This window comes from Amphibalanus amphitrite, unplaced genomic scaffold (genome assembly GCF_019059575.1).
Source record: "Amphibalanus amphitrite isolate SeventyFive unplaced genomic scaffold, NRLGWU_Aamphi_draft 000327F_arrow, whole genome shotgun sequence".
NCBI lineage: Eukaryota > Metazoa > Arthropoda > Thecostraca > Balanomorpha > Balanidae > Amphibalanus > Amphibalanus amphitrite.
In genome coordinates, this window is record NW_024881822.1 from 131,303 (window position 1) to 157,917 (window position 26,615).

The 26,615-nt window shown below is 51.2% G+C and overlaps 1 protein-coding gene across 1 annotated transcript in view; it reads right to left on the bottom strand.

The window, feature by feature from the left end:
* Window positions 1-859: 859 nt before the first annotated feature.
* LOC122388582 (serine/threonine-protein kinase SIK1-like) overlaps window positions 860-26,615 on the bottom strand; it is a 56,053-nt gene continuing 30,297 nt past the window's right edge. The window contains exons 4-10 of the mRNA XM_043379770.1: window positions 22,267-22,382; window positions 12,511-12,681; window positions 11,875-11,998; window positions 5,703-5,902; window positions 3,831-4,436; window positions 3,230-3,372; window positions 860-2,521 (exon numbers count right to left, since the gene is read on the bottom strand). Of these exons, the coding sequence (XP_043235705.1) occupies window positions 2,356-2,521; window positions 3,230-3,372; window positions 3,831-4,436; window positions 5,703-5,902; window positions 11,875-11,998; window positions 12,511-12,681; window positions 22,267-22,382 (1,526 nt within the window). The 3' untranslated portion in view covers window positions 860-2,355. The remainder of the gene's footprint in view (window positions 2,522-3,229; window positions 3,373-3,830; window positions 4,437-5,702; window positions 5,903-11,874; window positions 11,999-12,510; window positions 12,682-22,266; window positions 22,383-26,615) is intronic.

A 26,615-nucleotide genomic window follows, 5' to 3' on the forward strand; every position in this document is an offset into this window, starting at 1 on the left:
GGGTCTAGAATTGCTAAAAATTGAGTTTGAAAATTTGACGTCATCAATTTTGAACAGTTTTTTCGCTATAACTTCGCCAAAAAGAGAGGTATCAATCTAAAATTTGGTATGTGGATGGAAGGCGGTAAGGACTATCACATATATTCCGTTTTTTGCGAAATTCAAAAAGCTTTTTGGATTTTTCGACTATTATATCCAAAAAATCTATTTTTTGATTTTTTGGGGTCAAAATAAAAAAAAAATAAAAAATCCAAGATAGCAGTTTTGTAGCCCTGTCAATTTTACAGCTTTTATGTGTTTATCATTTTTCTGTATTTGCAAAGCTATAGGCCTGACAGCTCTTCCCGCGAAACCCTTTTTTTGGTCGAAAACTGCAGAACATGACGTCACTCTGACGTCATTTCCGGCCAACCTATCATAGCTTTTGGAAAAAAAAATTTGGTCACAAGGTGTAAAATTGATGTCCGGGAGGGTACTGAAAGTTTGGTGACGATCGGCGCAGCGGTTCTGGAGATATATCGAAAAGTCTGGGGGGGGGCAAAAAATAGCCCCCCCCCCACCAGGTCGCGGGTTGATGCTTAAGCTCAATACGTATGCATGCTTAAAATCTGAAACCATAATAATCTTTAATTGGCAACATCTAGGGGCAGGGAGCTCATGGATTTTGCAGATCGGGGTATCAGACAACAGTCGGGTCACCTCAGGCTTGCCCCCACTGGCGAAAACTCGTGGCGCCGCCACTGGAGAGGACGGATGCATTTTCATAATAGGTAAGGTGGGGATCTTATCCGTGATCGCCACATTACCTACATGCTTACGACATTGCTCACTGACTACGATAAGAAACACACGCCATGCCACAATGCTTAGTCTTTTATTGGCAACCCTGGTTGCATTCATAATGGAAACAAAACAACTGACATGAATACCGCCCTCGCGCGGTAAGTTTTATGGCGTCGGCCGACAGTAGGTACAGGTGTCTCGGTGCGCCCAGTGGAGCTCTATCGTACAGGTGCACCGTGCACGACGAATGATGACTGGTGCTGCCACCTACACTGCGCTCTGCCTGCCACCTGCCGGCTAGGAATGGCGGCTTGCCGACGTCGGTCTGCAGCGCCGACAAATGAAAGACTGCAGTCAACCACCCCGACTAGAGTAACGACAACTGAGACAAAGACAAAACCGTACTCGACGACGCTCCACGCACATTGAACATAAGACATCGGTACAAAACGCGCGCGCCATACTCGCCGACTGACTAGAAAACGCCTGATGTCGGTATAGAGCCGGGCTCGCACGCCTGAGGTCAGCGAGTCCCTTCTCTCAGAGACGGGTTGTGAGCGATGCCACCACCACAGTCCAACGCATGCCACCGCGCGATCCACGTTTGGTTCACATCTTTAGAGCTACACGCGACGGCCTAAGTGTAAATATACGTGTGACGCCGGTGGGCGCGGACGGGCGCGGGCGGCGGTAACCGTGAGCTCAGCGCCGCCGCGCTGATGAGAAGTCCCTCCGCCGGCCGCACTGTCCCCACTGGCGGGGCCAGTGTGCTGCCTGAGAGACGCACTGGCCGGCCGCCGGCCGCCGGCGAATCGACAACAGTGCACCGGCCTAGACCGCTCCAAAAATAACACCTTTCTGGGCACGCATGCACGGCAAACGGTATGTGCCCGGTTATTGCTGGTTTGGCTAGACAAGCGACGCCGGCCCTACGGTGCTGGCTGCATTCAGGAACATCTCAGTCACCCGCACACACAGAGACAGTCGCTCGCTCTCAGTCGCCCGCCTCCTCAGCCTCTCTCAGTCACAGTCAGTCGGCCGGTGGGCCCCGTGTACCGCGCAGTCGCGGCAGAGAGGGGCATCGGGCCGGGTCGGATCCACATCCCCCAGAGAGCGGCTGCGCCGGCGCAGTGACCCTCTGGGCCCGGCCCGCGGCGGGCTGGCCGTGATACGAGCAGTCGCTCCTCCCGCCTCTAGTGACTGAGTGCGCCGTGCGCGGTTACCAGTGCTGACGGCGGGCTCCCGTCTCTCTGCCCAGCTGCCCCCGCGGCGCAGTTCGCCCAGTCCCAGCTGCCGACGGAGGGCCGGTCGACAGCCCGTCTCCGGGCCGGACAGCCTCCGTCGCTCCGTCAGCGCGCTCGGCCCGCTGTCCACCTCATACCTGGTCGCCGCCTCGTGCACCGGCGCGAACCTCGTGGGGCCGGCACACGCCGCCGGGAGGTCTGTCCCGGCTGTCGGCGGGGGCGGGGGCGGGGGCGGGGGCGGCTCGGGCCAGAGCGGCGGGCGGCCGGCGCGTGCCGCCCTGCCGAGCCGTACCGCCCCCAGTCGCGGTCATGGCCGGCGCGGTGGCTGTCAGCTGTCTGCCGAGAGGCGAGGCGTGATCTGACAGTTGGCCAGGCTGTACTGCAGGTTGTCCCAGCCGTCACCGGCGGCTGCGTCCTCAGCGATCGGCTGGAAGTGAAGCTCGGGCTGCAGCAGCTCGGCAGCCACAGCGGCCGGCTTGTAACAACAACGAGGTCTGGAAAAGAGCAGATGGAGAGCTTCGGTTACTGGAAGCAGAAGGCACACAGACTCGTGTGGGGGAGTTCCGTGGAATCGCGACTGTGACATATGTGAAGCCATTGAGTTCCTTTAAATGAAAAAGTTTTTCCTTGGCATTAATGTTATAACCTCCGTCGAAGGTTGCAAAAGTTGAATAATTTCTCATACCTTCAAGCAATCATACAAAAGATAAGAGTCAACGCTCCGCTGGCATGCATCCCTCCCAAAAAATACAATGCATGTTTTCCACCCGGAACTCAACATCTCGTAGTAAGTAACGGAGCGTATGCGTTTGCTGGAAAGAATGCCTGACAGATAGACTGTACCGCCAGACACGCTTGTACTGCGGCACAGTCTACGCACAGGCACTCGCCGAGCACCCATACAGCGCGATGAAGAGCGCTCGCAAGATACCGACAAAACAGTCACTTTTATCACGATTTAAGCAGGATCAACTTACTAAAAAGAGCATTGGTAATTCCTCGGATCGATGCCAGTTTAGCGCAAACTTGTCTCTCCATCCGACAGCTTTACATGCACTCAACGCTTTCCCATAGTGCAGTTGACTGTTATCGAAGACCGACGCCTAGCAACCGGTTCAAAGTGTCAGCTCTGCAATGGCGGTGTATGAGCCGGGGGCGGCGTCGGAAGCGGAGCGGCGGGGTGGTGGGGGCTGGAGCCTCACCTGGGAGGCCGTTTGAGCTGGCCGTGCCGCTGCCGGGTGACCTGGGCGCGCAGACAGGCGTGCTCCTGCTGGAGACAGCTCAGCTCGGTGAAGCCGCCGGCCTTCTGGCCCTGGTTCAGACGGTGACTAAATGCCACCAGACCCTGCCGACAGAACAGCCGTGCCGTCAGCGAGCTCCGCACACACACACATTACTGGCGGGAGTCCTGAACAACGGGACAGGGCGCCTGTGCAAACGTCATAGCTGTCAGCAGGCTACAACTGTGGGAATGGGCTGGTGGCGCCTGAGAAACGCTGCACTTGCACTGAGCACAGTTCAACATTTTCTCATGTTCACTTTTAGGGTTCTTATACGTCTGAATATGAAGAAAAATTAGCACATTCAAAAGTGTTACCCAACTGTTGCAGATTTGCATGCAAGCAAGTTCTTGCTATTGATAGTTTCATATTTTATTCAGACGAATAAGACGCAAAATTATTCCAAATATAATGAAGATAGACGTTATTCAAATATAAAACACGATCAATATAACCGTTGGCGCGCCCACCGGCTACCAGTGCAGCGAGGCAAGCACTCAGTCCGGCGAGTGTGGGACCTCACCTGAGAGGCGACAAGGCCATCCGAGGCGCGCCGGCCCTCGCGGAAGCTGACGGGCGAGCGCCGGCCGCCAGCCGCCGTCTCCAGCGGGTTGTGACGCACACTGTGTCGGCAGGCGAGCGTCGGCCGACACGGCGGCTTGGCCAGCGCCGGTGGCTGGTAGCACGAACTCGAGCTGCTAAACATGTCCGGCTCCATCTGCGAGTCAAACGACTCGAAGTTGTTGGACTCGGTGCTAGTGACGGAGCCGAAGGGCGACTCGGGCGCCAGCGCGCCGTCCGACGGTTTCCTCGCCACCGGCGGGTGGCGGACGCCCGCGCCGGACGCCCCCGTCGGCGCCGTCGACGGGAGCAGCTCGTCGACAATGTCCACCTCGACGCCCTCGTCGAAGGAGGGCGCTCCACCGTCGCCGGGCGCGGGGGCGGGGGTCGGCTCGGCGGTGTCTGGTCCGGCAGTGAGCCGCGCCGCCTGTTCGGCCACGCTGCTGGGTCTCCGGCGAGCCAGGCCGCAGCCGGCAGGGCACGGATAGCTGCTGCGGTGGTGGCGCAGCCGCTCGTCCAACAGCAGGTAGATGCCCGCGTGGTGATCGTACGCGTGACGCAGTACCGACTGCGAACAGAGGACGGTAAATAACGGTCAGACGGGACGGAGAATGCGCCAAGAACAGTCAGAATGGTCCGGAAAACGATTGAGAACAATCACCTGAACGGTGAGCGAAGGGGACGATCAGATGGGACTGAGAATGACATGTCAAACGGGACGGAACAGAGAAAGGCCTGATTCATAGAGAAAGCAGAACATCAGAAAAGTCTTCACTTATTCCAAATAGTACCCACAGAATTCTTCACTTTTATCGTGCACTGCATCAGCTTTTAGCGCGCTGTATAGATGCACCATCTAGTAGTGTGCTCACGCACAAACTATCATTAGATCTTAATTTCGAAGCTTCTGTCGTTTCAACGAAATTACATTTTACGTATTCTTCCATTTTCAGACTCACACAGGAAGAGGACTAAGAATCACGTGCATTGTATAATGCTTATTAGGTGATATGCTTTGGCACCTAAATGAAACCAAGTCTGCTGTAGGCAAGAATACAGCTAACTCGAACGTCAGGAAATGTGATAATGAACTACAGAGGTGCAGTTTCATCCAATAATTGGGGATACCCGCTCCTACAGATCTTCGTTTCGAACTACGCACAATACAATCCTGTTGTCCGAAGATCTTGCACGCATAATGACCGCTGGCGTCTATTATAGAAATCCGGTCCATGTAGGCTGAGGACCGTCTATTAATAACGACTAATTCCTGGGCTGAGCCCCGGGCAAATTGTGTTGATTGCGTCACAGAGTCGCAGGGACTCGGACAAGAATAGCCTAGCTGAATGAAATACTAATACCGTTTGATATCAGAGTCCCGGATCGGGAATGCTGGCCGACTGGGGACTGACGTCACCTAAATATGTTGGCTAGAACGAACGGTCGGCGTCGAAAGACCGTTCGGACACACCGGAGTTTAGGGTCACTCGTACAGGGGCTTTGTGGTTCTGTTAGGTATATCTATCATACGAGCCTTTGGGGTTTCCAAAGTCCAAAGGGAATCCGCAGCACACATTGGACCTGGATTTGTGATTCCGTGATGCATTTCGAGCAAGGGTCAGTGGGAGATTCCAGCTGATTTTTTCCATTCAGACTTTTCCTTATTATACTGTTCTGTAGCTGTGCCCCGGAAATGAAATAAGTGGACGGCGATTTTTCCATACGCCTACCCCTTCCCTGGATGGATATTCTTCAGCCACCTGAACTGTCATGCCAATTGTGACGTCCCTTCTCCTGTCATGTGACGCCACCCCACCTATCACCTGTCTCTCACCTGTCGTGTGACGGACGTATCGATGCCGAGGCCCTGCATCACTCTCAGCACGTGCTCGTTGATTTCGGTGGGTGGCGGTGGCGGCAGAGGCGCCGGGGGCGGTGAGCCCGTCTGTAGCCACCGGTGACGAAGGACCTGTGACAAGGTGAGCCGCCTCGCCGGGTCCACCACCAGCATCTTCCGCACCAGACTCTCACAGTCTGTGGAGAAACAGAGACAGGGTGGAGGTTACAAAGTGGTCGGAGAGTGGGTGGGTACTGGGCATGAAGAGAAAGTATAACGGTTGTGGCGGGACCGAGTTTAGTGTAAAGAGTTAAGCACGACTCCTGTGTATTCTGTATGCCAAATACATAATGAAAGGCACTAAATGTGCTAAAGATATGATAAGCCTGCGATATTGCAAATGCGAGCATTCGAAGTCAGCCTATTAGCCACTCGTATCGTACACTCAAAACTCAAATGATTCCTTTTTTGGTGTAAATGGGGTGTGGTCTAAAACGATACCCACTTTACGCCCTACTTAGACCAGAAGAACACCATCTTAACCCTCTCGAAACACCAAACATACACCCTGTACACCTGTCGAACACCGTTCATACACCCCTCTTGCACCCTTTTAACACCACCAGTAAACCAATATGACACCCGTATCATACCCACTTGCACCGAGTTTACACCCCCTGAACCAGCTTTATGCCACCTTTGCACCTTATGTGCACTCTTTTTACTCTTGTGCTACACCACCTTGCATCCATTTTACTCCTGTTCTACACTCCCTTTGCACCCATTTTACTCCTGTTGTACACCCCCTTTGCACCAATTTTACTCCTGTTTTGCACCCTCTTTGCACCCATTTTACTCCTGTTCTACACTCCCCTAGCACTCACGGTACACCCGGCTAGCACCATCCATGCACCGCTCCCCAACACCACCGCTCCCCACCTTTTTCATTTGCAGACCCGTCACCAAAGTCAGCCAGCTGGTGCAACATTTATTACAACGAAACTTAAAACGAAACGCATAACTAAACTTAGCGCATACGAAACTTAGCGCGGCCGCCCAGCCGCGGTGGCCGACTATGACGAACAGTTTCAGTCTATCTTGAAGGAACTGCTGGTCTTGGATGTCGGCCGGGGGCCGCTCAGTGGCTAGGAGTAGCACTCTGATTTCTTGGCGGTCCCTTGTTTGATAGTTCTCGTTGATAAGCCTCTGTTGAGAGAGGTAGTTCCGCCGCTGCTGGTTGAACTCGGGCGGCGGGAGCACCAGCGGAGGTGGGCCGTCCATGGGGCGCTGAGAAGCCCAACCCGGCCGAGGTGTCGAGTCTGGTTGCGATGGCTGGGCAGCGCGGCCCGGCCGGGGCGGCTGTAAAAGAGTCGCCACTCGGCGGGCGAGCTGTTCCAGCTGGTCGTCACGGCGTGTCGGCTGCTGAGAGTCGTTGGCGCGATGTGGAGGGCGTACCTGGGCAGTCGTTGCCCATCCGCTCCTTGGAAGGGCAGAATCTGGCCGCGGGTAGGCACCGTGGTGCGTCCCGCTAGGCCAGAGGGAGATCCTGCGTCGCACTCCGCACTCACAGCCCACTTAATAGAGGTTTTCACTTTTCACCACCTAGCACTTGGGAAGCTCCCCTCGTCGGAGCGTCCTGAGTCGCGGTCACGGCGAAACTGAGCCGTTAACGGCGGCCGAGGGCCCGCGCAGGGGCCTAGGCCGCTTCCCATTGGTCGGCCGCGCTGACGTCATGTCGGCAGCCGTTAGAAAGCGCGCGAAAAACGGCGTTGCTTCCTTGTTCAATGAGTGTAAAAGGGGTGTTTCCAGAAAGTTCTTATCCCGATCTATTCCCTTATTACACCCCGATCTGGGCATCGCCATATGGTGTACAGATAGTGTTTCAACGATGGTGTTCGTATAGTGTAAAAAGGGTGTTTCCAGAAAGTTCTTATCCCGATCTATTCCCTTATTACACCCCGATCTGGGCATCGCCGCCCTAGGTGTACAGGTGGTGTTTCAACGATGGTGTTCGTATAGTGTAAAAGGAGTGTTTCCAGAAAGTTCTTATCCCGATATATTCCCTTATTACAACCCGATCTGGGCATCGCCATATGGTGTACAGATGGTGTTTCAACGATGGTGTTCGTATAGTGTAAAAAGGGTGTTTCCAGAAAGTTCTTATCCCGATCTATTCCCTTATTACACCCCGATCTGGGCATCACCTAGGTGTACAGATGGTGTTTCAACGAGGGTGTTCGCCTGGTGTATTGATGGTATATTTAGCGGATCGGTGTATGAGCGGTGTTAAAAAGGTTCATGGGTGCAAACAGGGACTAACAACGGTGTATAATGGGCATCAGGTTGGCGTACTTCTGGTGCATATCTGGTGTAAAGTGGGTGTAATCCCAACTTAAGGTGTCAATGGGGTGTAAATCGTGTTTTCAGTGTAGTGCTCTTGCAACGCTCAGTGGAAAATTGGCGTAATATTTCCGGTGTCATTCGGTCAGGTCAGTCCGTCAACCGAATCCACAACTTTAAATCAAACCTTCAAGAGTCATCAATCGACTGAATGGCCTCCAGTGCATGGCAGTTTATAGAATCCAAACTTGCAGACCATTGTGCACCGCCCAACAGCACTGGCATTTCACCATATCGACTGCACAGCGGAAGGAGGGGGCGCAGAGGGTCACATATATCGACCGGGGGTTGAGCACGCACCGACCGCCTGATTGCAGCTTGTTAGTCGGTCAGAGTTCAGCGACACACATCGATCGCTACTGGCACAGAGTGTAGCCACTTATCACGGCGGCGCGCAGACGCGGTGCCGACACGCAACTGGGTGGAGGTGCATCAGTGCTGGAATCTCTGAATGGTCTGTGTCCATGCCTGGAACTTTGAAGGAAGCGGAATAGATGAGACTGAACAAATGAATGAGCATTTGACACCGTTCCATGCTTCTATCCTCAGGATACTGAAATCCTTCTCCTCCACGCCATAAACCCCTCCGGGCTGGACAGGCAACTTTATCTCATGCGGGCTGCTCCCTTGGAGCGGCACCGCTGCTCCCGAGGGAGCGCACCCCGTAGCCGGGTGCAGTGAGTGCCTTGGGGCTGGGTGGCCTGTCCTCTGGACGGGCTCAGCCCCGGCGACTCACTAGGGTGCCTGCCCAGACCAATGTCTCCCCCTACATCCTATCATCCTCCCAGCTCTGAAATGGTCTCATTGGACCGAAAGGGCCTAACCCAACAAAACAAAGAAACAAGAATGAGCAAGATGGGAAGGGAATACTTTTCTTAACGTCAAGAGCGGAGACAATTGATGCAATTTCGCACCGCGTCACTAGCTGATAGCAAGAATCATTCCCGTTTACAGATTCAAGAGGCATAAGCAACTGCCTGAATACGTGCATCTATAGATACATTCATATCAGTGTGGCCTTTTGCTGAGAATTGCACGACGCGACGCTCTGGATTTCCATGCACATCCATCCCACGCAGAGTCCGCGGCCCACGGCGCTGTCGGCCCGGCTTTGGACGACAGCCGGTGTTCCGCCTCCGCTACCTCTCTCCGAGCTAGGTGTGGGCGGGGAGAGGCTGCTCCGTCTGCTCCTGGAATAGCGACAACGGCTCCAGCTGCGACCTTATAGACGCCGACGTCTGCGACCCTTATAGACAATGGCCAAAAGACGACTGCGACCTAGACACCGAGCGAGAGACGACTGCAGCCGACCAAGAGACGTCTGCCAAGCTAGTTAGACACCGATCAAGAGACGATTGCGACCCAATAGACGCCGACCAAGATACGTCTGCGAAGCTAGACACCGACCAAGAGACGACCGCAACCAGGATACCAAATAAGAGACGACGGTGACTCACATAGACGTCAACCGAGAGAAAATTACGCCCTTATAGACACCGACCAAGAGACGACTGCAAACCTTGTCACCGACCAAGAGACGACCTCGACCACGACCACCAACGCAACAAGGTTGATTCGAGGATTACGCCGTCTGTTGACTGTTCGGCTAAATCAAGAACTGCACCGGACTCCAATGAGTCACAGACGTCATCAGACGTCATCAGACGTCATAAAGCACCGGCAGCCGGCGTCAATAGCCGCCCACGCGATGCCGCCCCCGGCCCCGCCCGGATGTCGCCCAAAAGGCACCGGCTGGACAAGACAGGTCAACCGAGTGGGACGGTGGACAGAGCTTGGAAAGAGAGAGGGAGAGAGAGAGGGAGAGAGCTACAGCGGGAAAGGCGTTCAGGCGAGCTGACCTTTAACCGAAGCGGCTATCTGGGCGCTGGAAATGATAGGTTTACATTAGGCGGCCCATTGGTCGCACGGATCTTTCCAAATGCCCGTGATTATTTCTCACGGAAAGTACAGCGATCATTTTGCCGCTAAACTTCCGTCCAAATATTCCATCATTATGACAGCCTTTCAGCAGCACAGCTCATCTGAAAGCGATGCATTCTGACTGAAACGTCCCACACGCTATTTCACTTTATGAACAAATCCAAACCGATATCCCTCCGAATCTATTTTCCGAAGATATCCTCTGATAAGCGTGTCAGCCCTTGATTCGATGAACATATCCTTCAAACATCGGCGAGGCCGCAGGAAAATATGACGTCATTTCAGGGTTCAGTGGGCCGACTAAGTACCGAATGGCAGCTCCGACGGCTATATCGTCGGAGAGGAGGGCGGCTGGCGCAGCCCGGGGCGAGTGGCTCCTGACCGCAGCAGAGGGGGTCGGGGAGAGGGGTAGAGGGGAGGGGAAGCCGCCAGTCGGTGACGACATGGGACAGAAATAGTCCGCAGATGGTGCCAAATAGGGCAGGGCTTCTTTCGTCGTGGCCCATTTCGAGTTCGTAGAAGAAAATGTTATCGGTAATGTCAAAAGGCATTTAATCGCCTGCATGCAGTCAGCAGTGCCATTAACACATAATGATTTAACCGTTTATGTACAATCGTTTTATAATACAAAGAATTCAATTCCGAATTACACACCAATGTATATTTAGCTTCGTTGCAAAAGCATGCAACTATAAGCTTAATGAATCGCTAAATCGCTAAAATCTTCAGTCAAGTTAGCAGCCATTCGCCATTCATTTCCAGGCCAGCCATTGCCACATCACGATGTGTGGCATCTCGGCAGCAGACGGCCCACGCACTCCCGGGGGCTGCCAGTTCCAGTGACCTTTACCGCCGGAGCCCGTGGGGACCGGGGGCGCTGACAATGGCCCCGTGGCCAGCACGCCGCCCAGGCGCTGTATTTCGGCCACCCAATGCGTCATTAAGGCGTCTATAAAGGGACGCCGGCAGCCAGCCGCTTACGCTCTGATTAAAAATCCTGGCCAGATGACGTCAGCGGTGAAATGACGTCAGCGGCGCGCACCGTCGGCGTCGGCAGCTGCCCCCCCCCCCCCCTCCCAACGTCGGGAGCGACGACCGACGGCTGCGACGAGCGGCCCTCCGCGGCCCACGCCAGGATAAAGTCTGCCTCGCCTCCGCAAGCCGTTTTGAAGCATTAACCTCATAAACCCTAAATTTGACATTCCTCCAATTGAATGGCCCTGCACGTGGGCAGCCTTGTTCAATGCTTCAGACAGTAAATCGACAATAAATGCGTGACCCACGCATACACGGTCTCCAGCTGGTCACCAATCATACTATTGCCGAGCTGTTTCATAGTAATATCATTTCTGGCATAGCCCGTCGGGCGTCGAGCCGTTGAAGCGATTGCCCAGCACACGTTGACAAAAATAGCTTTCAGTTCGCCGTCGGGGATTTTCGCTGCCCGGTCCAGGCTGGCAGAGGCGTTTTCAGACCGCCCACTGAGCGAAGGCTGGGTCACTGGAGACCAGCCGTTCAAATCAGAAGTAAACTATAGGCTGGTCGGTCGTCATTCGCCAGAGAAAGATGGATAGAGAAGAATGCAACTGGGGGATGGAGGATGCAGGGGGGGGGGGAATAGCCCAGAGTGGATGCGACGAAAAGGTGATAACTTACAGCGAAGAGAGAAAGAGAGAGAGAGAGAGAGAGAGAGAGAGAGAGAGAGAGAGAGAGAGAGAGAGAGAGAGAGAGAGAGAGAGAGAGAGAGAGAGAGAGAGAGAGAGAGAGAGAGAGAGAGAGAGAGAGAGAGAGAGAGAGAGAGTGAGAGGACATAGGGTTGAACACTTGCCTGTGGACATGAAGAATGGTATCCTGAACCTGCCGGCCAGCACGCGATCTCTGAGAACCTGCACAGAGCTGCCCTCGAATGGCAGAGCACCGCAGACGAGCACGTATAACACCACGCCGAGACTCTGCCGGGGAGAGAGGGAGGGAGGTCAGACACTCTGTCAGGAGAGAGGGAAGAGGGAGTTCACTGGGTCAGGGAATTTTCCGACACAGAAATAACGCCCTGATAAGAGCAGTGAGCAGACGGCTTGCCACTCAACTTCGAAAATCAATTAGAGAAATAAATTTGAAAACTCTAACACCGATTATTATTCTTGAATGAAATTTCCAGTAGACAGCTATCACTTAGTTTTAAATTTCATTATATTCTCAAATCACACTCCACATAACGAAAAGGCTTTGCCGAAGATATAGCCAATTCCCACAGTGGAACGTCGAAGCTGCACAGGTTCTCTGGTGACAGACTCGCGACTGTTCCAGCGTGGGGCAATCACACACCCATAGCTCTCCCAGCGTAGGACCCTCTGTCCCCCACACACCCACGCCTCTTCCAGCGTAGGAACCTTACACACCCACGGCTCTCTCAGCCTGTGACCTTCACCCCGCCCCCCTCAGCTCTTCCGACTGGGCGACTCACCCAGATGTCAATCTCGGGTCCCGTGTAGACCTTTCCCTCGAACACCTCGGGAGCGGCGTAGGGCGGCGAGCCGCACCACGTCGTCAGCGCCCCGTCCGGCTGGAAGAACGTGCTGAAGCCCCAGTCGGCGATCTTGATCTGGCCGCACCCGTCAATCAGCAGGTTCTCCACCTGACAGAGCAACAACAACAGCCGGTTATAGATAACATTTACTTGATATATTCATGATGGCATGGATGAATTTAACACTCACATGATGTTGCAATAGCTCCGATTCGGATCAGGGCTTCATGCGTCAATAACGTTTTCAAATACCCCACGAAGTGATGAACTACGAATCTAAACAACATTAATCTGCAGGACATATGCCAAAGTACATATGTATATGTACAAACTTCAACCGCAAACGGCGGTGCAGATATTGAGAGTCTGTTAAAAGAAACTACACACACAGAAATATTGAGCGATGTCAAGTTCAATATACTCGTAAATAGCTCAATTAGCTTCAAAGTTCTGCTTCACTTAGTAAAATATCTTTAGTTTAAGTATTTTCGTGATAAATAAGCAAGGTATCCGTCGCACAACGCTATAATAAGTAAAGGCATCAAGAATAAGTTTGTTTTTATACGACGTTTATTGGTTAACTAACAAACATCGGCAGTTTTATTACACCACACAAGCATCTTTACGCAAAACAGGATAATGTAACAGCATAACAGATGTTCAAATACCTAACTGATATGTTTCCATGCAAAGCAAGTGTATCCATACGCGAATGAGTGTTGTGTCGCACTGGTAATTGCGGTACACATCCAGAGCACCGTTCGTTTACGTCAACCAGTGTAAATTTAGCGAAATTTTGAGCTATATGCTGACGGCGGCGGCGCCATTTTCGCAATCTGTCAGTTGTGCGCCGGGGACCGCGGGGGCCGGCGGGGGAGTGATGTGGCTGCAGTGCGCAGAGTGGGTTTGCCCATTCTTGTGCGATCAGTGAGATAAAACAGTGCTGTGGTGTTTATCTAGTTCGATAATAAGCTGAGTAATGAGTGACTAAGTGAATAATAAGTGAAATACTGCATTGTGGTCATCGTCCGATAACTGCAATCAAGACCGAGTCTGAAATCTGAAGCGGAGCGACATTGGAGGAGCTGCTGGAAATTATCCAGCTTTGTCGGAGTGCTAAGGTGGGCTTGTAATTTTTCAACTGAGCTGCTGTCGTGTTATGAAAATAATGGATGCACTTTCATGCTTTTCTAGGGTTAATTAGATATAGGTATGCTAATATTTTGCCAGATAGGCAACAGAGAGCCGATGGCTAATTAAATGAACGATAATTTTGGCACAGTGAAGTAGTGCGTACAGATGATATATTTTTTATTTATTAATTAATTACGGGCAGTTGACGGGAGACGGGCGGTGGCTGCGACCTGTAGCGGCGCCCATGCGTTGTGAAATATCAGCTTATATACATGATAAGGTATATACGCTAATCTAACTTTTATTTCCGTCAGATGTGATGTCAATTCTTAACAATAAACGACAAACAAACAAACGTGTTTGCAGCATGGGGTAGGCATTGAGCATCACAATGTTTCGTTGCATTTAGCTAGGCTCGCGGCTGGCGACAACGTCCCAAGGCCGTATAAGTTCAACGTCCCGCCGCGTGTCGCTTGCGTTACAAATTTTGCGAGCCCAACATTAGCTTTACCAGAAAAAATCGTTATAATAACCGTCATATTTGTGTAAATTTACCGTCATGAATTTGTGTACGATTACCACGCGAGTGTTCCTTTTGGTACTTTTTACCAAAAACACATATTTGTGCGTAAATGTAACGCGAGATCCGCGGTAAAGTTACACTGAAAGCGGTTCTCCTACACAATAGTGAAGCACTCCGAAGCTAGCAAAACACACATATAAGTGTTCTTTTACCCAGAAAACAGAGTAATTTTACACCAAAAAAATGTTCCTTTTGGTACTTTCAATTACACCGTTTTTCCGCTCAATATTTCTGTGTGTGTACCTATCCCTTTTTAATGAAACTGGTGCCTTCATCGTTCAATCACCATCTTATCAAATGCATATAACAGACGGGATCTAATCGGTTCTGTTTCCCCCCCCCCCAAAAAAAAAACAATTATCAACTGCCAAAGGAACACATTGAGCGTGACAACACGGATTCAGTTCAATGCGGCGTCCGCAATATGTAGAATTTCCCTCCCTTAGTGCGTGAGCCGTCACACAATCTGCCAGGGAAATCGCAAAGGTATGCAGAACTGAGCACAAACAAAAATACCACTGAACCGATACTGGATATAGGGCAAGGACTGGGTTTATTATTCTTTCACGAGAAACGGGGAGTGCGACATGCAACCCTGCGGTGTCATATACAGGGTGGGGCAGCATAATCGGGAATAAATATCAAACGGGATTATTTGGTCATGAATCTAAAAATATAGCTCCAAGCACTATTTTAGCAACATCCTATCAATCGGTCACCTTTTACCTATCCCTCATCCTATTTGACCGCCCTCGGCGTCGATGACCTTCTCAAGGCGGGTCCAAAAGCACGCGCATGCACGTGCAACCTCCTGCTTGTCCATGATCGCCCATCAGCTTCGTACCTTGCACTGAAGACTGTTTTTACTGATGATAAGTTGTTCATTAAACTTCTACCAAAAAACGCTCCATGTAAAGAATTTGGTCGGATTTAAATCGGCGGAGTTGAAGGACCAGAAGTTTTTGGTTCATCTCAGGTGGAGGTGCCCTACACAATAACATGTCGTCCTCACTGCAGTACCAGCACGGACAGAGTCCTCGTAAGACGTGATTTGGACCGTCAGTGATCCTCTCTTCCGACGGCTCCACGTGAGTCTGCCAGAGTGCGGTTGTATTTACCAGAGGTGCTCATTTTATCCGGGCTCGATGAAGTAGGGTGCACCACGTGCACCTCCCTTGAAGACCACCCATAGGTCCATCACCCCAACAGGATGTTTACTTTGCATGACCGCTGGAATATTCTCGATACAATCCCCTATATGGCATGCCATTCTTTTTTATCGTATTCCAGTCGGTGATAAGATTTTTTGTCGCTGAAGTTTTGAACATTGTTTCTTTTTAATATGCTCAAGTGCTTCTTCCTTATATTCAAGTGAGTCATCTTGTATGTCCTCTGCTAAGAGTTATTTTACGACGATTACGTTAACCTGTTGTCCTAAGTATCCCCACACAATCCTTATCGTCCGTGATAACACGTTGACCTGCCCAGCAACCTTTACGTGGAATTGCAGGGTTTTAAACAAAATGTTCTTGTTTTACTTGTTTAACATTAGTGTCTATGGGCGCGCGCAAAGCACTTGGAGCACCGTCGAACTATTTTGCTGCTCTTTTCCAGGAAGTTGCATGCTCATGGATGTAGTCATGTCAGATGATGCACAACTTTTGGGCGTTTCATTGCCATAATATAATTTATAAAAATAATGCCATGCCTACTCATGATCAGAGCCCAAAAAGCATTCCCGATTATGCTGCCCCACCCTGTATGATACTGGCATTACATTGAATATATGTTTACTGCGAACTGCGAATGACCCATAACATCAGGAAAAGTGTTATCGAATATGCTGGAAATAATATAAATTCACGTAACGTCAGTTTCTGAAGCCGGTGCAAAGTTTGGACTGCAAGCAGTATTGGTTTGCATGGTGTTCATTGAATTTGCCATCACCTCCCAAAGCACACGCAAAAAAAAAAAAACGTTGTAAAAACGTCACTGGATCAACCAATTTCGAATCGCACTGTTTTTTCTTTGCAGCTGAATTCCTTGCACGCACTGAAAGAAATCGGGGAACCCCATTTCTTACAATCTGACACCCCATACTCCAAAATACTCCTAAATTAGGCCCCATTTTCATGATTTTAGGATGTCATGGGTGTTGTGACACCCGAAACGGGAGCCCCATTACCTTTTGACGCCCCAAAAATGTACATGACCCCCTTGGGAGAGGTTCGGCTAGCGAACTCCCCAAAAATTGCAGGCCAAAAAATTGGAGTGTCGCTGAGACACCCCCGTTGAAACCCCTCTGGGGTGTCATTATCCTGGAGTGACACCCCGTGTTGCATTCCACCAACACAGGTGCTGCCATCTGCCCCGGGCGCCGTCTCCGCGCTGTGATCGGCTATATTTCTTTCGGGACGCGTAAACTGCGAATGTTTTTTAGCCTCACCGAAGGTGTTGAAGACGCCCTTTCTTGCAGCATCATTCGTGTTCATTAAAGTGCTTTGTGTGCGCCGTATCGAAGGATAATATCGGTAGGCCGAAGGTAGAGCTTCAAATCCTGCCGATAGATGGCGCAAACTAAAGTTGGTAAAATCGGGACCTGTTTTTCACGAATGGCTGGTGCATGTTTGGAGCTAAGGCAAAAGCGTGCATAGCGTAGAGTGGCCTACTATATCACCAGACTTGTGCCGTGACCAAAAATCAAGATCCAGGATCCTCAAGGTCCCACGGCAAATTCAATTTCTAGAATCCAAGGTTTCCAAGGTCCCACGGCAAATTCAATTTCTAGAATCCAAGGTTTCCAAGGTCCCACGGCAAATTCAATTTCTAGAATCCAAGGTTTCCAAGGTCCCACGGCAAATTCAATTTCTAGAATCAAGGGTTCCAAGGTCCCACGGCAAATTCAATTTCTAGAATCCAAGGTTTCCAAGGTCCCACGGCAAATATACATTGCAGGATCCACAGTCCCCAAGGTCCCACGACAAGAATGCATTGCAGGATCCACAGTCCCTAGGGTCCCACGACAAGCGTGAATTTCAGGATCCACAGTCCCCAAGGTCCCATGATAAGTATACACTTCAGAGTTCAGGGTCCACAGTCCTCAAGGTCCCACGGCAAGAATACATCTCAGGATCCAAAGTATTCAGCGTCCCACAACAAGAACTTAAACTAACATTCTGATGAGCAGGCTTACTTCTAAATATTCTGCCAACAGATGCCCAGCAACATTGAAAGGGGCAGAACCTATGCAAACCTGTGGTGGTTTTATCATTTACCAACATACTACATAGGTAGGGGGAGCTTCAACACAAGTCAAAGTTAAAGATGAATCATGATATCAATCTCTCCTTCTTTAGCCGGACAAATTCATAAAAATATAGGTAGGTAATAGGTACCTTGCATTTTGTATTGTCATGTTCTTTCAAATCAATCTTACCTGATCATTAGAAATGTAGGATAGCACCTTACAGTTATTGAAGACAGAAATCCAAGCATTCTTTCAGGCAAGATAAAAAACCAGAAATAAAACCTACAGGCTTCAAAAAAAATGGAAAATTGAATTGGATAGGTATATGCTTTCGATTTTCTGCACATTCAGTTACATAATACCTAGAGCTCTGTTCGCACCCCGTTTATTTATCAGCAGGCTGCGACCATGCTGGTAACTTCTTGGCTCCTCATTGGTCGAATTCAAGTGGTCTATTCGTTACACCAATAAGAGGCCAAGCCGCGCCAGCAATAACCGACAGCACGCTGATATAAAAACAGCGACCGAGCAGGGCCCTGGATAAAAACTCAAATATGTTCTAAGTCTTGTTTGCGCGAGCGCTCACAGAAAAAACTGATCGATTAAGCCAATAGAATTAGAGTATCAGCGAGCGCAAACCTTACTTACTGTTCATTCACATTAGCTTGAAGGCTCTGAACAAAATTCCATCTGACAATTTTTTCGTCAGACGGTTCTTCGTCGGCAGATTTTCGTCTGACTTTTTCGTCTTGCATTTATTCGTCTGTACGAATTGATTTGGTGCATTTTTCGTCGGAGTGTTTTACTGTCCGGCATTTTTTTCGTCTGGGCGAGGCGGAAAATGTCCTTACGAAAAAAATGCGCGGACTTAAAAATGCACAGGCGAAAGCCGAAAAATGCATAGACGAAAGTCTGCAGACGAAAATCTGCAGACGAAAAATTGTCCGACGAAAACCTGCTAAACGGAAAAGTTGAACTGTCATGGAATCATTGCTTATATTGGATGCTCATTGCGCAATGGTGATTTGATGACTTGCAAATCGAATAAGTTTGACACTTGCTTGGTCAGTGGGTCAGGGTAGCTTCCAAGTAGCTTCAAGCCCGGCATATCACAACCCAGAAAACAAGGCCCAGAAAATATGTGAGGTGAGATTAGAAAAAAAAAACTTTCCAAACCACCACTGACCACTGTTTGACAGTTTCATAATCCATAACATTGATAATGTAAAAAGCTACCAGGTCTCTTGTTCCAGTTCTGCCTCACAGCCATGACAATGATTTGGCTCTGTATATGTCTACACAGTCTGGTTCATTTTCTCTTCATGTATCTATCTTAGCCCCTTGCAGCTGGTCGCTCAGTGGCTCAACCATAGATATTTATTGAAGTGTTTACAGACAAAACCTAGTGCAGGGTCCTTAGTGGCCATGTGCAACATAAACCTCATGGTCCAGCTTCCAGGATTCTTGAGGTCCCTCAAGAATATGATGGCATAGATCCAGACCCTTCTCCTAAGATCCCATGACAAATAATAAAACTGGGACTGAAGGTCTGCATTCTGCAGGGTCTTCCAGCATATCAAAATTTTGAGGTCCTGACCCCCTGGGTTTCCATGGTTTCAGGGTTTCCATGGTTTCACGGCATATGAAATGTTGAGGTCCTGGGTTTCTATAAGGTCTCATGTTGATGTCACATGAAATGTTGATGTCCTGGGATTCCAAGGTCTCGCGGCATATGCAAATGTTGAGGTCCTGGGATTCCAAGGTCTTGCGACATATGCAAATGTTGAGGTCCTGGGATTCCAAGGTCTAGCGGCATATACAAATGTTGAGGTCCTGGGATTCCAAGGTCTCGCGACATATGCAAATGTTAAGGTCCTGGGATTCCAAGGTCTTGCGGCACATGGATGTTTTAAGGTCCTGGGTTTCCAAGGTCTCACGACAAAAATGACAATGCAAGGTCCAGGATCCATCAAGGTCCCAGACCTTGGACTCTGCGAACCCTGGATCTCGGACCTTTTTGGGACCTTGGCACAAGTCTGTATATCACGATGATATCTAGACTGATTACCGTGTCATACGTTGGTTGTGCACACTACAGGGCGCCGCAAGGCCGCGAACGGAAAGAGTAACTCCTCACCCGGTTATAAATATACTCTGAGATTCTCGTTCCCAGAGAGTTCCTATCATCCTTCCGGCTCTGCAATGGTCTTGTCGACCGAAAGGGCCTAACCCAACAAAACAAAAACAAACAATCCGAGAGACAACAATTTCTCATCTATAGTTTTGGATGAGTAAAGGGGAGTAGAGCTGCTCTGCTACATGAAGGCCCGTGATTACCCGCGTGGAGGTCAGGAAAAACGTGGTTATATCAGGAACTCAGGGGAGTTGAACCGTTGTCTTTTACATCCTGTAATGTGTGTTTGACACCCCGTCGGGTGCTTAGGGACCAAAAAGGGGTTCTCGGCTGATATTTGAGGGGTGTCACCTGGAGTCTAACGGAACCCCATGTGGGCCGGCGCTGACCCCCCTTTGGCGGCTGCGACTCCCCACTATGCGTCGAAACCCTCCTGGGGTGTACGCCAAACACCCCATTTATAATAGCTCAGCGACTCCCCTCAAAACACCCCACTCGGGTGTTATTTTTGACATGACCGTCAATACCCCGTACAGGGTGTCATTTTTTCTTTCAGTGCGGCTGACGTGGTCCCAAGGGGGAGTGAGGGGGCACTCGCAACGTCACGTTGGTGATAACTGCTCAGTGACGCTGTGACGTGACACATCGGGTGACAAGGTCAGCGAAGAGTGCCGGTCGTGACGCAGTTTGTGACGCGCCTGTCAGGGTCGTTTGACTCGTTTGTGTGTCAAACGTGGCATTCAAAAGTGTCGTTGTAACGTGACCTAGCCACCCAGCCCGCTAGTGCAGAATGCATTGGTGGTATTGTCAGTTTTCCATATTGCAGTCGTAGCCGAGCACCCTAAGTTGACTGCAAAGTATAGCTTCGCTTCATGGACCCTGCACTCCTTCCCTATATGTCCGCATGGTCGTGGTTGGTTTGATTGTCAAAAGTTTGTGGTGCGGACTGGTCGCATGAATTATCCAGACACAAATGAACTTCATTTCAATTAAGTGTGAATACTGCAGCGGCGTCTCTGAATATTTCATACAACCTGCAAAGGGATGGATCAAACAGTCTAATATTGTCATGGATCGACTTAGCAAAGCAAGGCATCAGACGGGTCAACGATCCACACCACACTGACACTGCCTCGACCTTTCGACGCGTCACTAACGCCTCCATCGGCACAGCTCGGACTCTCCGTCGCCAGTGCAGACACGGGCAGCGAACGCAGCTGCACGGGCAGCTGGGCAACTGTCACCCCTCCCCGTCACAGACGCATGAGGAGGGGGAGGGGGGGGGGGTAGACGGTGGCCTTGAGCTGTTGCAGGGTGCAGACAGATTGCTGGAGCCTGCGTCACTGCCCCCCCACCCCTTCCCCACATCCTCCGGACTCCTGTCATTCCTGCGGAGCGGTGCTGCTCCCGGGGCGAGCTGCCTTCCTCCCGCTGACTACAGGGCTGCCTTATCAGAGAGCAAGTGGAGGAATATATTCATTCCATGGAACGGTAGCCGTGATGTTGCTGGCAGATATCTTGTTCGATGATACGGTTGAAAGGGTACACTGTCCGAAGCTTGGTAAATATTTGAACGCATTGGTTCCTCTGCAGGAAGGGCATTAAACACAAACAAAATATTGAGGCTCAATCGTATACCGACACGGAGGTTTTTGTACCCAGTTTTAGTCATTCCAAAGTCACTTACCTAGCTTTCAGTGTTATGTTATAAAAGAATATTAAAAATAAAAGTGTATCCTTTTCCTGATTGGCCATATGCATCAGCACCACAGACAACGGAATCCTACAATCAGATCGGATCATCCCTATTCTCCTTTGCTGGTGTTCAAACGGTTTTGTCGCTGCATTCGTTACATGGATATCATCACAAGCCGCTCATGTGCACCGCATACAGAGCATTCATAATCTGTACCAATGTCACGTATTTCGCGCTGTGCCTAGCGGTTTTACCAGCAGTTGCAGTGGGGCGGTGGCAGCTTTGCTCTCCCGCAAAGTTTGACGTCATCTCTGGTGTGCCAGGCTGGAGCACGAATGTGAATTAGCAGGGTGACCATGAAAGCTCCATTGACCGTGTGGGGCGCAATCTGGTTGAACGCTTCCTGCCACGGGTGTGTTGGAGCTAGGAGTTGAATTCAACTGCGAATGTCATAGCATGGCTCAGCAACTATTTTGTCCTCCCATTATGCGTTAGGCCACGTCAGAAAACCTACTGTCGGACCGTTCGATGCCAACTGTTGGGTGAAGGGAGTGGGAGTGAGAGGTAACTATTCTCAGCGCAGAATGTCCCGTGTCGGTCAGGGCAGGTGAAATCCCTCCAATGATACGATCCCCATGCGTCTCGAGGCCGCCATATAGTCGCCACATGGATCTAAAGGTCAGACCGACGACGACCACCGGACCACCGGCCTCGACGCATTCGCTGAAAATCCAGGGTATCACACATCAACAATTCACTGGCGAGAGCGTCTAAATGTCACAGCTCGCATGTTCACGACCAGTCGCTGATGGGTCGATGATGCCCCGTGTCTTCAGGGTGAGACAGTGCAAATGTTTCACGTCACATCCCGTCGCATCCCGTCACATTACGTGACTCACCTTCAGGTCTCGGTGAACGATGCCGTGACGGTGGCAGTAATCCACCGCCGAGGCGATCTGAAAGAACTTCCTCTGCGCCTCAGACTCCCTCAATCGGCCGTTGTGAGAAATGTACTCTGCAATGGAAAACGCTGGTCAGATTCGCAGCTTATGTAAGAGATTGATTGCTATCTTCGACGAATTTTAGTTATCGACTTTCCATATTTGGCAATTTCGAGGAGTGGATTATTACAGTTGATCGTAACTGAGGGGTATAGGCGGGTCCACCTGGCGACTGGTCCGACTATCGAAAGGTCGGCATGCGGTCGGCGGCGCGAGTCACCGCTGTCGGTCCCACACCGGTCGATGGCAGTTCCGACAGTTTTGCACGCGCCGTCACGGAACACGACCGACTAATGGACGTATGGACATTGTGCATACATATGTGTGCTGTTTCGCCCGGCTGCCACCGGCCAGTGACGACACACCTGCACATAGACATAGACATAGACATAGACGTGTATTGAAGCCATCCACGATACACTCGTGGCTATTACGGCCGCTCGTACAGGGCTAAAACTCTGCATGGGACACATAACATAAAATAACGTGATAAATGCGCTCAAAGCCCGTACACACAAACAAACATACCATGCACTCATACAGACTCATGGCCGCTGTCTAAGTCACCTCGCCTCCCCGTAGGTGGGATTGGAGGTGCCGACCAAATAGGTGGGCCGGTAGACGCGTCAGTTCTGACGGGAGCTGGTTGTAGGCGAGGGGCGCCCGGCAGCAGAACCGGCGCTGCCCCATCGCTGACCGCGATCGTGGGACTGACAGATTGCGGTCCTGTCTGGTGGATCGCTGCCGCGTCTGCGATACCTGCACCAGCTGGGCAGCCAGGGTTTCTGGCTCGCCTGATCGCCGCACCTTGTGCAGCAGGCACAGAGAGTGATACTGAGCAAGCTGCTCAGCGCTGAGCCAGCCCAAGTTATCCAGCAGGTCCGATACATGGTCGTACTTTTTGCGGCCGAAAATCACCTTTGCAGCATAGTTAATTATTTTTTGGAGCCGAGAGAGGTTTGTCTGCGTGCAGTTGCCGTATACTGAGATGCAGTATCGGACCTGCGAGAGAACGAGGGCTTGGACGATGACGGTGACAGCCGATGGTGGGAGGTGGTTCCTTAGATGTGATAGGCCATGAAGGGTTCCGAAACAGCGGTTTGTGAGAGAAGAAATGTGACTAGTCCAGCTGAGCGTGCTATCGAATGTTAAACCGAGATTTCTAACTTCCGAGACAGGGAGTAAATCATGATCGCGGAATTTGACAGAGAGGCCGGGAACGTTGCGCAGATTTTGAGAGCTTCCCAACAACATCAGCTGAGTTTTTCCTGCGTTAACTTTGAGGCCGTTGGCCTGGAACCAAAGGTCGATGGAAGTCAGCACTGCTTCCATCTTCCTGACCACGCTTTGCATGTCAGATTTTTTGCCAGAGACCAGAATTTGTGTGTCATCGGCGTACTGTGCTACCACTGCGTCTCCGGTGAACAAGGATAAGTCGTTCGCGAAGACGCAGTAGAGCAGAGGGCCGAGAGCAGAACCTTGGAAGACGCCGATGTTGTTGGGAAGAGGAGATGACTTTTTGATGTTACCCAGATTGTCTGTGAAGCAGACGCTCTGGGTATGATTTTGAAGGTAGGCCGAAAACCATGTCGTTTCTACTCCGTGAAGTTGTAGTTTAGTGAGAAGTTTTTGATGGTCTATCACATCAAAGCATTTGCTCAAGTCCAGCAGGCAGAGAAGGGAGAGGTCGCCGTGGTCGTTGGATGATAGGATTTGGTCGGTGATGGATATCAGCGCGGTTTCAGTCGAGTGACGATGACGAAATCCGTGCTGAGTTGGGGATAGGAGATGGTTTTGTGAGAGGTAATTGAAGAGCTGCTGGTGGACGGCACGCTCTACAATTTTGGCAAAGACGGGAACGATGGAAATGGGTCGGAAGTTGGAAGGATCGGAGGGGTCGCCGGACTTGTGGATGGGATGGACGAGGGAATGTTTCCAGGGATCAGGAACGTCGGCGTTGGAGATGCTGGAATTGAGCAAATGGAGGAACACACCTCCGATGACATCAAAAGACAGGCGAATCATGTGCATGGTGATGCCGTCCTCGCCGCAGGCGGAGGATCCGTTCATGCCAAACACAATATTACGCAGTTCAGTCAGGGTCAGCGGTGACAAACTAAACGAACACGCACCCACACGGGGCAAGCGACAGGGGAGGTCAGGGGATACCCCTGATCCCCTCACCTCTCTCGCTACACGTGGTCCAACACCGACAAAAAACTGGTTCAATTGATCTGGGGTAGCATCGGGTAGCGCTCTGTCCGCCTTACTGCCGCCTACTACCGAGCGGACAGCCTTCCACATAGAGGAACGGCCGTCCTCACTGATTCGCCGGCGCACCTCCGAGCAGGTGTCAGAGCGGATAGCCGAGCGCACCGCGCGGTTCAGGTCCTTATAAACAGGCGAGCCGTGCCCGTGGGTCCTCAGCGCCTGGCGGCGGCGAGCCATCAGCTCCTTAGTTGCGTCACTCACCACTGGCGCACTGGCGTTCCTGAACCGGACAGTTCTCATCGGCGCATGGACATCAATAATAGGCCGAAAGGTACACAGAAACGCATCCCATTTCAATGACACGGTCGGGGCGGCGTACACGCTGTCCCAGCACGCACGGTTCAGGTCCAGGTGAAAGTCTGGGACGTTTAGCCTACGGAATGATCGGGTGCGTACCGTACGTGCAGGGAGACGGTAACGAGGCACATCGATGACAGTCCGAACAAACCAGTGAGGACTAAAATCGCAAAAGCGGGTGGTACAACGGTTCACGACGGTTACATGAAGTGATGAATACATCTAACAGTGATCCAGTTGAATAAATGCACTTGAATAATGCAGTTGAATAATGCACTGTTGCTGAGTGACGATTGTGGACACGGTCGCAGGCTAATTCGAAGCATTGATGTGTTCTCACGAAGAGGGGTTACTAAACGGGCCGATGAGCATATTCCGGGCATGCTCATTGATCTAGAGACGTAACAAAGATGTAAGGAGATCAGCGAGCAAATCGTATGCTAAATTTAGGGTTCCGGGACCGGCGCAGCTTATCGCCAAATGCAATTGGAGTTTTGGTCGTTGTGATCGTTCGCTTGATGAAGTTTGCGGGGATTTGCTATTGAATTATATCCAAAAATACCTTGGTAAATACCCACCGAATGACGACATTTGGCTTAATGAATAGATTTGGCGAGCTTTACCGAAAACGAGAATCACATGCAAGCGGGAGCGCTGACTGCAGCGTTTAATGTGATTGCATCGTCCGAGCATAAAAAAACATATCTGAAAGCCATAGCAACCACAGAAATATCTCATGCCGCTAATTGATACATCTGACCCCACTTTATGCTTCGAACAAGCTTGGTATACCTCTCGGGGCCGTTATGTTCCCGTCTGATGCGGCACCGCGGTGGGACCCAGCCGTCATTAACATCTTACATCATACGTCTCTGTCTGCGAGGGGACAGGAGGTTCCTGGCAGTCTGCCCTGGCCGCTGATGGCCTCTCTATTCGTATGGAGATGACGCCATCTAAAAACGAGGTCTCCGCCCGCGGGCCGGGGTGGCGCCGCGAGCCTCTCTGTTCCCATGCCCGTTCTCCACCCGAGCTGATGTAACAGCTTCACAGCTGCCTCGGAGGTCAGTGCCACTCATCTCTGGCCGCCCTCCGGCTTCGCAGACCAGTTCGTGAGCGGTTCCAGCATGTTCGAGCTGGGCAGATGTGACCCCTGACCCGACAGCCGTGCCCTGTATGGGCCCGACACACCGCTGGAAACGGTCCGACCTTGCCTACCGCGATCGACGCCTCCGATAGCGGAATATTTTATGGCCGTCGCGCACACAATCTCCGTTTGCGTAACGTCATACCGATCGTGCGTGACGTCACATCTTTCTAGTGACGTCATACGGCCGTTGACAGTCAACCCCGCACCATCTCCAAGCGCGGGCGATCTAACATTGGCTGCAGGTCGAGCCAGTGACGTCATCTACTGATGACGTCACAATAGGCCATTTATGACGTCACAAGCGGCTGTGTCGCGGTCCGCCCGCCCGAGCGGCTGGCGGCGACGGCTGCGGCAGAGGCGTGCACGCTTGGAGCACCGTGCATAGCGCAGCGTCAAGTCACGTGGTATATGTGCTGACTCGTGACCCTGAATAGAGACGGCTGACAGGGAGGGGAGAGGGAGGAGGGGGCGGTGACCGGCTCGGTGTGGTCCGCCCTGACCAGGAAGCTGCTGAACGATAGAATGCAGCGCG